This window comes from Chiloscyllium plagiosum, chromosome 22, assembly GCF_004010195.1.
Source record: "Chiloscyllium plagiosum isolate BGI_BamShark_2017 chromosome 22, ASM401019v2, whole genome shotgun sequence".
Lineage (NCBI taxonomy): Eukaryota > Metazoa > Chordata > Chondrichthyes > Orectolobiformes > Hemiscylliidae > Chiloscyllium > Chiloscyllium plagiosum.
In genome coordinates this window covers 5435292-5452414 of record NC_057731.1, presented here as the reverse complement: position 1 = coordinate 5452414, position 17123 = coordinate 5435292, and the positions used below count along the sequence as shown (strand labels likewise).

The window sequence follows — 17123 nt, the reverse complement described above, 5'->3', positions numbered from 1 at the left end:
ATGTAATTAACAAACCCGAAAGAAGTATGCATTTGGAAAGCACAAGCCAATTTTTTTTGTTAAATTTCAGTTCCTCCAATCCCGCTTATATTCACAACGCGAATTTGCATTTTGACTGATCTGAGTGAAAAGGAGGGAATTACACGTTCTTGGCGTATGATTTTATACGTGTTTGTGTGATGTTGAAATCAGACACTTGTGAAAAATTTAAATAAACTTCTCATTAACGCCCCCTTCCTGTCTATATGCACCCCAGGATGGATCACTGCATCCAGCAGTGATTATTTACTGTAAGAAAACGTGAAATGGGTTTTATACAGATCTAAAGCAGTGCAAAACTCCCCTCCCACCAAAAGCACAAGTACAAATTTGAAGGTCATCACATTTTTGATAAATGCCGGCGCATTCAAGTAACTATACGGTTTTTCTATATCTACACGTAAAAAGAAACATCAAATTAGAGAGGGGAGGAATGCAAGATAGACTCATGTTTTTCCGTTCAGGCTGTGTGTCTGTATTATTATCACTGCTTTCGGAACACAGAAATAGACACGAACGAGCTATTTATGCAGAGGACACATATTTACGTACAGTTATTGTACAGCAGCAGACATACAGCTAACATTTAAAGGACCAGAGCTTTGCTTTCTCTGTTCCTGGTTTCCGTTCTATATTTAAAAAGAATTCAATGAATTAATTATTAATCAAATGCTGCAATGAGTCAGACCAACACTGTTAGTGTTGTGAATATTAAAAACAAGGGGGGAGGCGGTGGAATATGCTGTTTAACAGTAGCCCAGAGGTTCAGACCTAGTTCGCATACCAACATTTAGTTGAGCCATTCATGGTGATGCAATGCATGCACCCACCCCAGATTGGCAGCTCTGCAACATAATGAATCCCCCCACCCCCCAGAAAACAGCAGCAATGCACCCAACAACAGGCAACAGCTGATCAAATGCACGCACTCTACAATGTATCCAAACTGAAAACAGCAGCCCGAAGTAGCAACACTGCAAAATAAACCAACGCACGGAAAAATCCCACATTCGGGACCTCCAATACACGCCTTTTCCACTTTCAAAACCATTCTTAAAAGTCAGTCTCGGAGAGAGTGCAGCAGTGCGCGCTCATGGATGTGCGCGCCGCGAGCCCGTAGCCGCTGCGCGGACTCGCGCTGACGTCAGGCTGCAGGTCCTGGCAGGATGATACAGCCCCTGGTGAACTGGTTATAAACATCGCTTCCCTTTTCATCTTGTACTCCCCTTAGCTCACTGACTGCATTATTGCATCTCCTTTTGACTGGCGAGTCAGAACTCACTTTGCAAAAAAAAAAGGGCAAATAAAAGAGTGGTGTTTTTCTTTATTTATTTTTTAAATTCTGGTGCAGTTTTGCAGAGGGAGGAGGGAAGAAGGAGGGTTTGGGGGGGGACAGAGTTGTAAAAATGAGCTGCAGACAGCGGGGATACTGGAGCTGGAGGGGCGGAGAGAGATGATTTGGACCTTGCAGCATCTCTCTGCACCTTCCCCCTGAAAGCTGCTCGCAGCTGCCAGGACCTGGCACATTCATTCAAGCCAAGTTTGGGAGCAGAATGTACATCTCAATCAATTGAACAGGCGATATGGAGCCGGACTCAGTCAAGGTATTAAACTATTTTCCGCTGTTTCTGTCCCACCGCTCTCCAAACCACACCATCGCCTCCTCTTCTAATCACTTATCAATAAGGTGTAAACTTTATTTTTTTAAAAATGGAAAAAATAATAGAGAAAAAATAATTTGAAAAGCAACCCTGAAACTTCAGAAATTGTTCCAAACATATTTTGGCTATTTAAGGCAATCTGTCTCATTTTAAAAAAATTCTGCAGAAGTTTTTTGGAATATTTATTAATTGTGTTTATTTTTCCCCCTTTATATTTCTCTCCCCGCAGTGGGTTGGATCTCCGTGCGGTTTACACGGAGCCTACATTTTCTACAAAGCTTTCAAATTCAGTCTTGAAGGCAGACCACGAATCCTCTCCCTCGGAGACTTTTTCTTTGTAAGATGTAAGCCAGGAGCTCCGATTTGCATAGCAGAACTCCAACTGTTGTGGGAAGAGAGAAACAACAAGCAACTTCTGTCGAGTTCCAAACTCTACTTTCTCCCAGAAGATACACCCAAGGGCAGGTCGATCGGCCACGGAGAGGTGATGAACTCCCTTCGTCTTGGATTCGCTTTTAATTGAACTTAATAATAATTCCCCCCCCCCCCCCCTTCTCGGTTGCTTGTTGTGTGAAATATGAGCTGTGCACTTTTTTTCTTTGATAAATCATCATTTGCTAGACATGAGCTTCAAAGTAAATATAGAAATGTTTGCATAATGTAAAGCTAGGGTGGGGGAGGAATATATTGGCATTTACCCCCTCCCCTTGTAGTTGGGGCTGTGGACTTGGGGGCGGTAGCATAATGTGATTAAAAATATCTAGCGTGTACTAAAGGGCGGAAATTACGAAAGGGAGCTGAGATCAAAGCTATTGTATGAAGGCGAGTAACTGGGTGAAAAGGGACAGGTAGAATTCATCCATTGAAGCGTATCAAGAGCCCTGTCTGCATGTCTTTGCACAAGGCACGTTATGCAGCACGGCAGATGGATTTTCTTTTTGTGGATTGTCAGCATGTTATGTGGCCTTTTACAGTGTGTAATGAAAACCAATTCTTTCCATGTAAACATCCAAACTGCAGATTCAGAAAAGGGAGAGAAAAATGTTAGCGTGCCAAGAAAGCCAGCCTCTCAATTTTCCATGCAATGACGCAAATCTTTAAATAACTTTTCATTATTTTACAAAAAAAAATCGAAACCTGGTTCAGTTACCATATAAATACATGAACAGAACAGTGGGGGGTGCTGGATTGGTCTACGCTCTGTAATTTTGGTGGTGATGTGAGAGAAAATCGATGATGAATAGTTAGGTATTCGAAGTTCTGGTTTAACGCGACGTGTAAATATAATCTCGGGGTTTATTTTTTACGCTGCAATACTGTATAATCTCCTGTTCGTAGTGAGCGAGGGTCCGATCTTTGCATCATCAAAAAGAGAATGGATACAACGATTTCTCCACCTCCATAACAACGCTGGAGCTAATTATGCATTCCGAAAGGCTGGCGTGTCAAATTACCTTTTCATATCTGCAACAGGTTTAGAAGCAGTTAAAACCTCATATATCGCGTTTTTGGGAAGGGGTGGTTGGTATTTAGGATAATAGTTTGTAACCACGCTGTTAGTGCTCAGATCAGGTTACAATGTTATTGCTCAGGTAGATAATTATTCATTACAGTGTTGAAACCGAAATTAAACATTTTTAGTGACTTTTTTAGAGTTCTGCCCCTCCCTCCTCCTCCTAACGTACGTGCAACTGTCTCCCTCATATTATTTGCCTTTTGAAACTCATTACTTGACGCGGCTTCTAGAAAGCAGAATCAAAAAACATCACAGATCCCGTGACACTTCTCAGCAATTCTAGCTCCCCCTCCCTCTCTCTGTATGCTAAGCAGCTGAAAACTATTAGCTCACGAAGGGTGGAATTAACGCCAGTGTTAGCATTTCTGTTCGCTTTTGTTTATCATTGCGCGTCCGTTTTGCTCAAAGCGAGCCACAAGTCCCGTTTTCTCTGCACGAACCTGTTGGATGGTAACTACGTTTGTCTAGCTAAATAAACTCTGGGCAGTCGCTGTGTGACCTTTAGCAAGTTGAGAATCTTGCAGAACCGTCTCATTTGTATAAAGCAGACATGGACACGGATGTATCCGTCTGCAATTGTAACAGGGTTGCAATCTGTGACAATATCATTCTAATATGCACAAACAAATTGCGGTTAAAATTGTTCTGATCTTCTATTGCTGATGTTTTAGGGTCAAAATGTAGCTGTTAATGATTTGCTTCCAGTTAACATAGCCTGGAAACCCTTGTTGTGCGGTGTGAGCTGGAAGTTTACTCCTACGGTTAGAGTTGTAGTGTAGTATATGCAAATAGTTTATGTATATCTACATAACAGACGAAGTGAGGGGCAGGTTGTAGTTTCCAGATGCTGCTTTACTTCACGTCCGCTGATGTCATTTCCCTATTGGCCAGAGTTAGTCATTCATTAGCAAAGAGAACAAGCAGCAGAAACAGCAACAAGCGCGCACACACTGATCCTGAACCTGGCACCGTGCCCAGAGAAACTCTCTCCAACATCCAGTGAGCCCAGTCCGAGGCTCCCATTAATAAATCGGCTCAGGCGTACAGTACACACACAAACACATTCTTGCCGGGGGTTCACAGCTATTGCCACTCCTTCCCTTGCTCCTATTATCTACACCCCCTTCTCCCGCAGTCTGCCCAGGAATCTAGAAACCCCACTGAAGGCGTAGGTACTAATCGTCCAAATGACTGTAGCCACAGTTGTGTTGATTTGCACACTACAAAGCAGAAGGGTTTGAGAACACAGTTGCAGTCCCATTTTCTAAACTTTTCAACGCAATTTTTGAAACTTTGCCTCTTGCAGTAATCAGGTCAATTTGCAAGAACACCATTCTTATCAAGAATACTGCTATTCTTGTGAAATGTCCTGATGAGTGCAAGGCAAAAAGCAATAATCTAGTTCAGTAAGCCAAACTACCATTAAATATGTAATGGATTGAAAATAATTTATGCAAAGAATGCCATTTTTCAAAAATCATCATTTCATTATGATAAGCACGGGTGTCAACACTACATTTGCACTTTTTATGTAGTATAACTTCAATAAGCAAAATTAACACTTAAAATGCCAAAAATGTTGATTCCTTATTGACCCTTCATTAAGTTTTCTAGTCTGATTTGAGGCCTTTGTAAATACAATGGGGGGGAGGGGAGTATACAATTGATGACATAACTAGTTAGATATTCTAAATCAGTCACCCCTGAATCTATTACCATGTACCTCCAAGGCAGATGCTGTGATCTCTCAAATATGGGAGGCTGAAAAGTTAGGGTGACGTTGATTAAATTTTGAAGTGGTGTGCTCAGCAGGATCAAACTGAATGATAAAACAGAAATTGCTGGAAAAGCTTTGCAGGTCTGGCAGCACCTGAGGAAGGGTCACTTGACCCAAAACATTTACCCTCGATTTCTCTCTGCAGATGCTGCCAGACCTGTAAGTTTTTTTCAGCAATTTTATTTTTGTCTCTGATTTACAGTATCCACAGTTCTTTTGCTTTTTATGCAGAAGGAATAATGATGGACAAGCTTTGTTTTGAAGTGAGCTGTACATGACCTGAAAAAATGGCAATAGAAGAAGATTCTGCTGTAGTTTTTGATTGGAAATGCATTGTGTTAATGAAAAGTCAGAAAATTGAAGATCAGTCAAAGAACTGGAGGTAGACCCAGTACTGAATATGGTTTTGGTCACCTTAGCTGTATTGGGAGTGGTTCAGACAAGTTTCACTTGTTTGCTTTAAGAGCGAAGGTTGATCAGGATGGGTCTGTCATAATTTATTTATTATCATGTACTGAAGTACAGTGAAAAGCCTTGGAGAAGAGACTAAAAGATGCTGTTATTGAGACATGTAAGGTTCTGAGAGGGCTTGACAGGCTGGATGCTGGCTTGATGTTTCCCCGGTGTGTTACAGAAGGATGCCATTCATCCCATTGTGCTTGCAACAGCTTGATTATCCAAGGCCAGTCTCTTCCCTTTTTTCCCCATATCCCTGCATGCCATTATTGTCCCACTCCCCTCTTGAATGCCTCATTTGAAACTACCTCCATCTCATTTTCAGGCAGTGCATTCCATGCCCTAACTACACACTGTGCAAAAGGTTTTTCTCACATCAATTTAAATCAATTCCCTCTCATCTTGTTTCTTGTATGAGTGGAAACCATTTCACCCTGTCTACTGTATCAAGCCCACTCATGATTTTAAACCTCTCTCAGCTGCCTTCTCTCCAGGGAGAAGAGCCCAGCTTCTAGCTGAAGTATTCTACACCTGGAACAATCCTGTAAGTAAGTCATAGTCAGTCACTGCGCACTCTATGCATTTACACCTTTCCAATAATATGTACTGTGCCCATAAATGTACAATCAGGAGGAATATCCTCTCTGAGGGTTCTTATTAGTCTTTGGAATTCTTTTCTGCAGAGATCAGTGGAGGCTGGGCCATAAAATAAACTCAAGCAGCTGAGTTTGAGAGAGTTTTGAATGACAAAGGAGTTGAGGGTAATGGGGGCGCAGGGAGGGTCAGTTAGGAAAGACGAGTTAAAGCTGTAAATCAGAATAACCATGATCTTATTCAGCAGGCTTGAAGGGTCGAATGGCCTACTCCTGCTCCCATTTGTTGTGGTCTGTGGGGTGACACTAAATGGATAGTTCTGCCAAAGAGCTGGCATGAGTACAAAAGACTGAATGGACTCCTGCCCTGTGGGTTATTATGATACGTTATGCTTGTATGTGCTTGTATCAGGTTTTATAATAAGACTGTTTGTTGTAGGAAAAAAAAATGCTTCCATCTAAACTCTTAATCAGCCTTTTTAATGCTGTGCTGTGAATCACCAGATGCTAATTGTGTCTGTGTATTAAATCTGTGGCATAAATATGCAGGCTTAATAATAGGAAACTATTCTGGCAAAACTGAATAAATTGTAACTCAGCTTCACTGTATAGTATATTAATGTCATGCTCCCCATAGGAGATCAGATCTAATGAATCCAGTTATGCAAATCTGAAATACAGTACCATGTATTTTTGGCAACAATTTTTCCAAGTTTTGCATTTCTTATATTCATAAGCACTATTCTGGTACTTGAGAACGTTAGCATTTTTTCATTTAATGTGCCAATTATTTGAATAATGTCAGCTGCTTTGAATATAGAAATAAGAAAACTGCAATATCCTTTCCCCCAAGAGTTGCTCATCTATTTCAGAATTCAAATACAGCATGCAGCTCTGCTTGCAAAGTGAGGCTGATTTTAAGTGGGTCAGGCACAGTGTAGGCAGGAGCAGAAGAGCTGTTTAAACAACTTTAAAATATGATATGGGAGAAGAAATATTAACATAAAACATCACAACATTGCCTTCGCTTTGAATTTGTTTATTTAAAAAAAAAAGGTCCTGTGAAAAGACCAGGAAAACAACTGACTTGCAATGAAATTTAACATTTGTTAAAACACAGCCTGTGCCACTTAGAGGTTTTATAAACTTGTGGTTCAAAAAAAAATATTTGTTTGTTAGTTTGTTGAGGAAGGCCCCAGTCTGAGAGGGTGGGGGCTGGGGTCGGTGGGGACAGAGAGAGACTTTTGTGTCAAACATCTGAATGTTTTAAGCTGGTTTCCACTTACCAAATACTCATAAACTATTCCATCCTCAAGTAGTATTGTGACTTGATTAATCAGGTTCTAATTATATTTTGCAGTTCATTACTTAACTTTAACTGTGAAAAGTCTAGGTTACAAAGGTTACACAATGTTCTCTTAAGAGAACAAGATTTTATAGAAGATCAGTTCAGGTTTCCTTTGGCATTGATCCAGAGTGTATTGAACGTTCTGGCATATTTTCACATTTGTGTGTAAAGGTGCAAGGATTATATTAGGTGGTCAGTGCAAGTTTTGTTACCAATAAGTTTTTAATTCCTTGTAACTGTATAGACCAAAGTTCCATGCAGAAATCCAACACGGATTGTGCAGTAATAGGTTGCTAAGCTAATCAAAATAGATTGTAAACAAGGTTCCACATGACATATATACCAAGCATTAACAAGCATCTGTGTACAGACAGTGCATGGGCATGACTGGAGACTTCCAATATAGGGGAGAGGTTTCTAAATCTCATGACCACATGCAAGACCTGTACCCCTGTTCTGCCCCCCTCCGTCTAGGTAATACAACTTGCTAATATTTTTATGCTTTGTACATCATAAGGGCTGGTATAGCAATCCTCTATCAAAAGCAACAAAATCTGTTCATCCCAGCAATTTGAAATAGATACAAATGAATGAGGATAAGGATTTAAACTTTGTGTATGTGACCCTGAGACTTCCTGGTATGTACCTATGCAGTCTGGTAAGGCTAGTATCTGTTCTCAAACACTGCCAGTTTGAGTTACAAGAAGTACAGCCACAATGCTGACTGATAAATGGGTATTTACATAGCGAAGGACACAATGGGATGAGTGGCCTCCTGTACTATAAAGCATTGCAGTGTGCATAATGAAATTAGCACTGAAAATGTGGCCAGACTTCCCAGTGCTTTAGTGAGCGAAGGAGCAATATGTCCCCTTAAAGCCTAACAATTCCAAGATTTTATCCTGACCTGTGTGCTGACCTAACCGAATGCAGTGGAGAGCTACTAATGGCCTTGACGTTCAGGGCTTTGGAGGAGAAAAACTATTCAGGCCTTCCACCCCCAACAGTTATCGGGTGCTGTCTACTGAGAGGTGTATATGTGCACATTGGGCAAAGTCAGGAGTGGGCTTGGGATGCTCATGTCTTGTGTGATCCAATATTGCGCTGCCAATCATGATTCAACTTCTCTCACTCTCCAAAGCAACTTACGTTTGCATAGCACCTTTCACAACCTTAAGTCATCACAAACTGTTGGACAAGCAATGAAGTACGTTTGAAGTGTATTAAGTTAGAAAATGATGAAACCAATTTTATTGGAAGGGTAGCTGCTGTGAATTCAGAGGTCCATAGACAAAAAAAAGTAAAGGCAACTGTAAATACACTAATACAGTTTTTTTGTCTTTTCTAATTTTGCTGTGGTTCCAGAAATAGTATTTTAAAGAAAATTTTATTGTGTAGTCTGGTATTAGGTCTTGTCCGATGATTACGATTTTATGATTGAAGCCAGTGTAAATCAGTTGTGGCCTTGATGACACATTGTATGATTGCTCGTAAAATGAGTAATATAATTTACAGTTCAGAATGCACATGCCATTCATGCTTAATATAACATTGACTGGGCTTTATAAGGTTAAAATTGAAAGTTTAATGTGGATTTATTGCATTCTCTCATTGTGCTTTTTACTAATTTAGAACAAGAACAAAATTGAAAACCCAAGTTTTTTTTTGCGAATGTGAATTACTAGATAATCACTTTACATAAAGGCTTTAGTCATTCCTGTAGGCATCATTTCTCATGTTGCTAGGTCAGTAATTCAATAGACAGCAAAGCAGGTGTACTAATCTGTTTTGACCTGAGGAATTCTTTCTTTGACCTCATGAGGCAACAGACTGAAACATTCTCAGCATGACAGATTTTCTTTCTTTTGCTAGCTGGTTTATCAAAGGGTTGAACAGACCTAACCATACATTAACTAACATTATTATATGGATGGGTGCATACAATTTCACTGCTAACTGTAAGTGACATTTTATTATAAAGTTTACTGGTATTTTGTGACATGCAAAATTTCCTGTAACATGATTTCCTGAAACTTATACATTTGTGTAAAGCTGTTACCAAAAAAGAAAGTAAGTATGATGATGTTTCTTGCTAAATAAAGTGAAAGGCATTTTGGCAATCTTTGATTCTGCTTTTGTACAATCTGTTATATCAAGGAACCTTTGTTCTTTATAATTTACAGGCACTAATAAATCCTTCGGCACTGTTATGTTTGTTTCCTGCTTTGTATGTGAGGCCATTTTTAAATATATGTAGTAAAACATTTTAAATCTCATTTTTAAAAAAGGTCTTGGCTATGGCTGTAAGGTACTATATGATAGGAATTTTTATTTGTAACAGTGGGCTTTTATAAAAATTATATTTGAATGAGCATCTGAACATTTTGGCATTGAATCTGATTTGATGAACTTTGGGAAGTGATTGTTTTCACATTCTCATATTACAAACATTACTGCCTACACAGCTAGCAGATGTGTTCATCAAGGCGGTTCGTATGAAAGTGAATTCAAACAAATCAACCAACAACAAAAGATTCAAAATGGATAACGAAACCTGTAAAGTCCATTTTATGTTTGATAGGTTTGCTGCTTTTGGCCTTATGTCGCAAATCTTATTTCTGTAAACTATTGCAGGCAGGTGGCCTCTTTCATCAATGATAAAGAAAAGCTTTTTTGGGAAACAAAAACAAACTAACTTGAGGTATTAATGGTGTGCGGGTGCACAATTAATTTACTATGTGTTTAATTGGGATCTTGAACTGTAAATTTCATTATTAGAAAGTAAGAACTTGGGTAATATGAGCTGGTTAGAATTTAAGGAAGTGTTAGTTTTGAGATGGTTTGGTGTGGATCCATTTGTGCATTTTAACTGTAATCTTACGTGCTGTTTGAAAACGGCAACATCTAAGCAATAGTCAGAATAATCTCAACTGATTTTTTTCCAACAATGAAATGCAAATATTCAGTACATTCTTTTCATGCTGTTTTTTTACTAGATCAGCTCCACAATCTTAGAATCCTGTGTGAGATTTGCAGAAAATCATTCATGCATCATTCATGAGAGCATGCTTCAAGGTTAGAAGGAATCTAAAAGGTTGAAACAAAACATAACAATGGAATTCAGATCTAAGATTCCGTAGAACGATATGTATAACATTTGGAACCTTTCTCACACATTCCTGTGGCAAATCTTTTAAACCTTGTCCATTGACCTTCTGAATATAATACGCAAGCTATCACACTGGCAGTTGATACAGAGATTACACAGATCGTGTTTACATTAATTATTTGAACCTAGCTTAAACAAATATTTGCATTTGGTTTTTATCCTGCCAGTAGAATTTTGTTTTGCGGACTCTATTTGCAAAAAGTGAGTGTGATATTAGTTGGTGACCATTACTTTGCCTGCTTAAAGGGCTGGTTGGTTTTTTATTTTTTGCTGAGCTCGTAATGCTAACAGAGAAACATATATTTAGAGAAAAGCGATTGCAAAAATGAAAACTTAAATGGATTCATCACTGTGGTTCTCCATAGTGATGTGGGTTAAGATGCTGTCTCATTCCTCTTTTTGGTAGGAATGTAGCTGAGGGAGCAGGAGGCTCTCTAGGGACAGGGAATGAGGAACAAACTGGGAGAAGGTCACCTTATATTGCTCTCTGCAATTTTCAAACTGTTTATTGCAGATTCAATTTAGCAACCTCTTGTTTGGTATCTAAAGGATGGTCAGTAAACAAAGGGCACAGATTTAATGTCAATGGAATGAGAACGAGGACAGAGATGCATTTTTTTTCATGCGACAAATTGTGATTTGGAATGCACTCCCAGAAATGGTGGTGGAATGAAATTCAGGAGATGGTTTCAAAAGGAATTGAATAAATCCTTTAAAATTGCAGGACTAGTGGAAGAAGAGTGGGTTCTGGGGTTAGTTGGAAAGTCTGATTCTACATTTCTAGTTTGGGAGACAGAGGGGAAAATAGGATTAAAATTAGGCAGTAATTTAAGAAGTGTATCTTTCACTCATTACCAGAATAATTTTGATTCCTGCAGTGTGCTACTTGTAGCTCTGGCAGTTAAGTCTGGTGCAGGTTGAAACTTTGGAATTGTCTGAAATATACAGGATGCTGCTCTGCATCATTCAAAATCAGCAAGGTCATGTTCCTGTTGCTTTGTTGTTTGTGGTATTATTTACAGGATGAAGTTGTTGCTGTATCGGAGAAAGTCGTTGTGAAGTTGGATGACCTGATGAAATGGGCGTGCTCAGATTTCGGCACATGGACACGGGGCCTGGGGGCTGTGTCACTGAAACCGTCGATGAGAAAGGAACTGGGTATGAATGGACAAAAAGAAGCCTTGAATCAGTATCGGCATTGCACCCTGAACAGTGGCCTCAATTTCAAGGATGTGTTAAAAGAAAAGGCTGATCTTGGTAAATATTTTATTTACTTTTTTAAAAAAAGACTGTTCATTTTATTTGAGCTCAAATTTCTAATTTGAAAGCTGTTCTTTCCCACTATCACTTAATTGAGTTTAAGGTTCAGTTGGTATTGAGCAGATGTGCATTTTCTCTTTGGAGTTGGCAAGTTGCTGGTGGAATTTAATTGTTTACACTTTGACTTTTGATATTTGCAGCCATTGAGATATTTATGGTGTTTTGTATCATTGACAAGCAAAAAAAATTAAAATGTTTGATTTATGTGAAACTGGAAAATCAAGGACCATTGTTAAATAACAACAGGTTTTGTTCTTCTGACAGTATGACATCTGTTTGTTTGTCTCCATTGTCTGCCTTTTTTGTCTCCCAATTGTTGGGTGTACCTTTTGTCAATGTTCATCATTCAGTTTTGCTATGTCAACTGTCACACTGTAATGTCAGCTGTGGTCACTAGGTAGTTCTGTGGGTCACCTTTTTCTGAATTGCCTCCTAATTCTGTTGCACTGAAAAAGCATCAAATGAGTTTGGGTAACATATCAGTACTTAAAAGTGTTTGGTTCTTTCTGCCTTAATTATTTTGCTGAGTTGTTCATCTTGTGGTAAATCCAGCACTTGTTCTCATCACTAATTACTCTTGAGAATGTGGCATTGGGACACCCGATTAAACCATTGTAATCTGTGAGGAATAGGCACAGCAAACTTTGTTTTAACTGGCACCTTATGAACCGGAACTCTTGATGAACTAAACTGGCAAAAATGATACACCTCAAATACTGCAAAGCTTACTGATAATTGTAAGACCATAAGACGTTGGAGCAGAAATGAGGCCATTCGGCCCATTGAGTCTGCTCTGCCATTCAATCATGGTTGATAGATTTTTCAACCCCATTTTCCTGCTTTCTCCCTGTAACCTTTGATCCCCTTGGCAATCAAGAACTTCTCTATCTCTGTTTTAAATATACTCAATGACCTGGCCTCCATAGCCTGCTGTGGCAATGAAATCCCCAGATTCATCACTCTCTGGCTAAAGAAGTTTCTTCTTATCTCTGTTCTGAAGGGTCTTCCCTTTATTCTAAGGCTGTGCCTTTGGGTCTTCATCTCTCCTGCCAATGGAAACATTTTCCCAACATCCACTCTGTCCAGTCTGTTCAGTATTCTGAATGTTTCAAGCAGATCCCTCCTCATCCTTCTAAATTCTATCGTGTTTATTCCCAGAGTCCTCAAAAGTTCCTCATATATTAATTTTCCGATTATTGTATATTTTGAATTTATTTACCTCAGTGTAAATATATTTGTTTAAACTGAAATATTAACAGTTGAAGTCAATGTCTCCTCAAATACTGTGATGGCTGAGTATCAGTTGAGGGTGTGAGTGAGAAGCATCTCTGCTGCTAAATTTTATTTAAGGCAGTGTTTCATGATTATTTAAGTAGTTTATGTTGTAAATAAAGTATAACAATGATGTGCATACCTGCATTATATTTCTATTACTTATTATGTGTTTTTACATTGATTATGTGGACCTCTTGATCAACCAGAATATTTAATCAACTGATGTACTTCTGGTCCCATGAGTGCAGGTAAATAAAAAGTTTGAACAAGCACAATGCTGTTAAGGAGATCTTTACACCTGGCAGTAGTGTAAAGGCACAATAATATACCTTCAAGTCAGGATGGTATGTAACATGAAGGGGAATTTGTTGGTGGTGATGGTCCTATGTATATGCTACCATTACCTTGGGGTGATAGAGGTTATGAGTTCAGAACATGCTCTTGAAGGAAGCTGGGCAAGTTGCTGCAGTCGATTTTCAAGATGATATACACTGCAACCATTTGCACTGTGATGGTGGAGTGTGATTCTTTAAGGTGATGAATTGGATGCCAGTTAAGTGGGCTGCTTTATCTTGGATGGTATTGAACTGTGTGAGAGTTGTTGCAGCTGCCTGGGCCTGCATTACGGCTGGTAGAAGAGGAATGGTATTCCTTTGCAGTCTTGATTTGAGCTTGCTTGGTGGTGGACAGGCTTTGGTGAGTCAGGAGATTCACTTACTGACCAGAGAATTCCTGGCCTCTGGCCAGCTGTTGTAACCATGTTGTTTACATGGCTAGTCTAGTTCAGTATCTGGGTGAAAGTGAGGATTGTATCTGGTCAGTAGATAATGTTAGCCCAGGATTTGGGATTAGTAATCCTGTTAACTGTCAAGATTGGGGTGAATGGTTAGATTTTCTTTTGCTGGAGACAGTGTTTCTGTCAATTGAACGTTTCTTGCCATTTATTAGCTATATTGCCTCTTAACCGCTCCCGTTGCTGCACAGACCTCCAAGGTCAGAGTGTGGCAATGGCTGGAAAACCCAGAAGTAAATGTTTCAGCACCAATTTGGCATACATATCCAACTTCGGAGCAGTGGCTATTTGGTTTAGAGGGAACATTGGCTAAATCAGCTTGAGCCCAGGTCTTGCTACATTTGAACACAGACTACTTCAGTATCTGAGGAGTTGAGAATGGTTGCACAATGTTCGGCGTTGTTGAATATCCCCACTTCTGCCCTTGTGATGGAGGGAAGGTCATTGATGAAGCAGTTGAAGATGGTTGGGCCTAGGACATTACCCTGAGGAACTCCTCGAGTTGAGATGACTGACCAGATCTTCCTATTTCCTATGACTCAAACCAGTGGAGAGATTTCTTGTGCACCTGTTCAACTTTAATCCAGTTGTACAAGAATTCATCTGGCATACTTGGTTGAATGCTATCAAGAACAATCACTCTCCCCTCAGACTACATAATTTAGATCTTGTCCGTTAGTTGTGGGATCACCCATCTCTGTCTATAGAATGAACCTTTGACTGTTTTGAATGCTTGAAATCCTAAAGTGTAGTTCTGCTGGTTTAAGGTCTCCATTTTAGTTAGAGTAGGGTTAGGGTTAGGTTGACATGCTGTCCTGCCTCATTGAATCAGAGTTGGTCTCATTGCCTAATGGTAATGGTGGAATGAGGGATTTTGCAGGTCGCAATGTAATAGATTGTGATGGAATATATTTCTGTCAATGGCCTCATGGGTACTCAGTTACGGATTGCTGGAGTTGTCTGCCATCTTCTCCCATTCAGACCAGTGATGATGCTGTACAAACTATTTAAATTATGTGGCCCATTTAGAAAGGTGTCTCACCAATATAGTTGCACAAATGTGTTTGAGGCTTTTCACTGGTTCCCCCTCCCCTAATGTTAGTATAGTTTTAAAACATGGTAAAACCATCCCGAATTGTAACAAGTCCAAACATTCAGTGGGTGTAAATATGATTTGGATGTGCAATAAAGTCAGATTTTGAGGAGTGTCCATTTTATCAACAGAAGTATTGCAGGCAGTCTTCTCTTTAGATGCTGAACACAAATCTTCAGGTCTGTTTTATTGCCAGTTATGGTGTGAATGATGATGAAGATCACATTTTGGTTTGTGTGTACTTGAAGTGAGGCAGGTTGCCAGGAACAAATAGCATGTTGAACCCAGGGCTAGAAGTCTGAATGGGCATTTGCATCAGTCTGTAATAGTTAAGTGTTTGGGTGCTGAACGATAGCTCATTACGTTTGTAAACCACCTTTTCTCTCTCTTCAACTTTGCACATTGTGCTGTATTATTTATTCACATGACTGCCTTGATCTCCGCTTTCGGAGATGCCGGTGTTGGACTGGGGTGTACAAAGTTAAAAATCACACAACACCAGGTTATAGTCCAACAGGTTTAATTGGAAGCACACTAGCTTTCGGAGCAACGCTCCTTCATCATGTGATATCACCTGATGAAGGAGTATCGCTCCGAAAGCTAGTGTGCTTCCAATTAAACCTGTTATCTATAATCTGGTGTTGTGTGATTTTTAACTTTGATCTCCGCTATGCTCATAAGATATGATAGCAGAATTAGGCCATTTGGCCGATCAAGTCTGCTCTGCCATTCGAACATGGCTGATATGCTTCTCACCCCCATTTTCTTCCCTTCTCTCTATATCCCTTCACCCCATTAACAATTAAAAATTGGTCTAATTGTTCTTTAAATTTACTCACTGTCCCAGCACCCACCGCACCTTTGGGGTAGCGAATTCACAGATTCACAACCCTTTGGGAGAAGTGGTTTCTCCTCAACTTTGTTTTAAGTTTCCTATCCCTTACCCTAAGACTATGATCTTTCGTCCCAGAATGCCCCACAAGAAGAAGCATCTACTCCATGTCTATTTTATCTGCATCTTTTATCATTGTGAATACCTTAATTTGATCTCCCCTTACTCTTCTAAATTCCAGAGAGTATAGGCCTAAACTATTCAATCTCTCTTGTTACGACAAACCTTTCCTCTCTGGGATCAATCTAGAGAACCTCCTCTGAACTGCTTCCAATGCTATCACATCTTTTGTCAAATAATGGGACCAGAACTCTGCACAGTACTCCAGGTGTGGTCTCACCAATACCTTGTATAGTTGCGACAATATTTCCTTACCTTTATGTTCTATGCTATAAAAAACCAACATTCCATTCGCTTTCCTTATTACCTGCTGTGCCTGCACGCTAATTTTCTGTGATTCATGAACTATGGCTATCACAAAGTATCTTATGTCAAGTGTGTTCAGTGCCCTTTGCTTTCCATTTGAATCCCGCTGCTTTTCTCCCAAACTGGAGACCAAATTACTGTCTCATTGCCGAGCTAAGGTGGAACAAAAGACTACCCAAGAGGAGCTGTCAGTGGAAAGTCGGATGGCATCATCTGTCAGGTGAGGCAGTGGTGTAGTGCTAATATTACAGGACGAGTAATTCAGAAGCCCAGGCTAATGTTCTGGCGATATGGGTTTGAATCCCACCAGATAGCAATTAGAATTCCAAACAAAACCTAGCCTAATGGTGGTGATGTAATTATTACCAATTGACGTGGTGACTTCAGTGTCATTTAGGGAAGGAGACTGGCGTCCTAACCTGGTCTGGCCAACGTGACACCAGAATCACAGGAGTGAGGTTGACTCTGGACAATTAGGGATTGGCAGCAAGTGCTGGCCTAGTCATAGAGAGACACCTGCATCTCGTGAATAGATTAAAAAAGATAATTATGTTCGGATTTAAGGGACCATCTCTTAAATAAAGCTGCTAATCCGATGAGCTGCTTGACAAACTGCACAAAGAGTGGGCCTTCATCACTAGTTTTGAACATGCATTGTTTGATTAATTACACTTGCTGGAGCAGTTTTGAAATATGTGACACAATAAACCGATTTCAGACTGGAAAACACAGCCAATTATCCTTTCAGTTTATCAGTCTCTCAAT

At 39.7% G+C, this 17123-nt stretch overlaps 1 protein-coding gene across 3 annotated transcripts in view; it reads left to right on the top strand.

The window, feature by feature from the left end:
- Positions 1 to 1458: 1458 nt before the first annotated feature.
- Positions 1459 to 17123, top strand: part of arid5b (AT-rich interaction domain 5B) — a 125260-nt gene continuing 109595 nt past the window's right edge. The window contains exons 1-3 of one of the 3 annotated variants that reach the window (XM_043712312.1): positions 1459 to 1643; positions 1930 to 2184; positions 11582 to 11816. In XM_043712312.1, coding sequence (XP_043568247.1) covers positions 1623 to 1643; positions 1930 to 2184; positions 11582 to 11816 — 511 coding nt within the window. In that variant the 5' untranslated portion in view covers positions 1459 to 1622. Of the gene's footprint in view, positions 1644 to 1929; positions 2185 to 2229; positions 3667 to 11581; positions 11817 to 17123 lie in introns of those variants that run through there. The other 2 variants (XM_043712313.1, XM_043712314.1) reach the window with 2 other exon arrangements.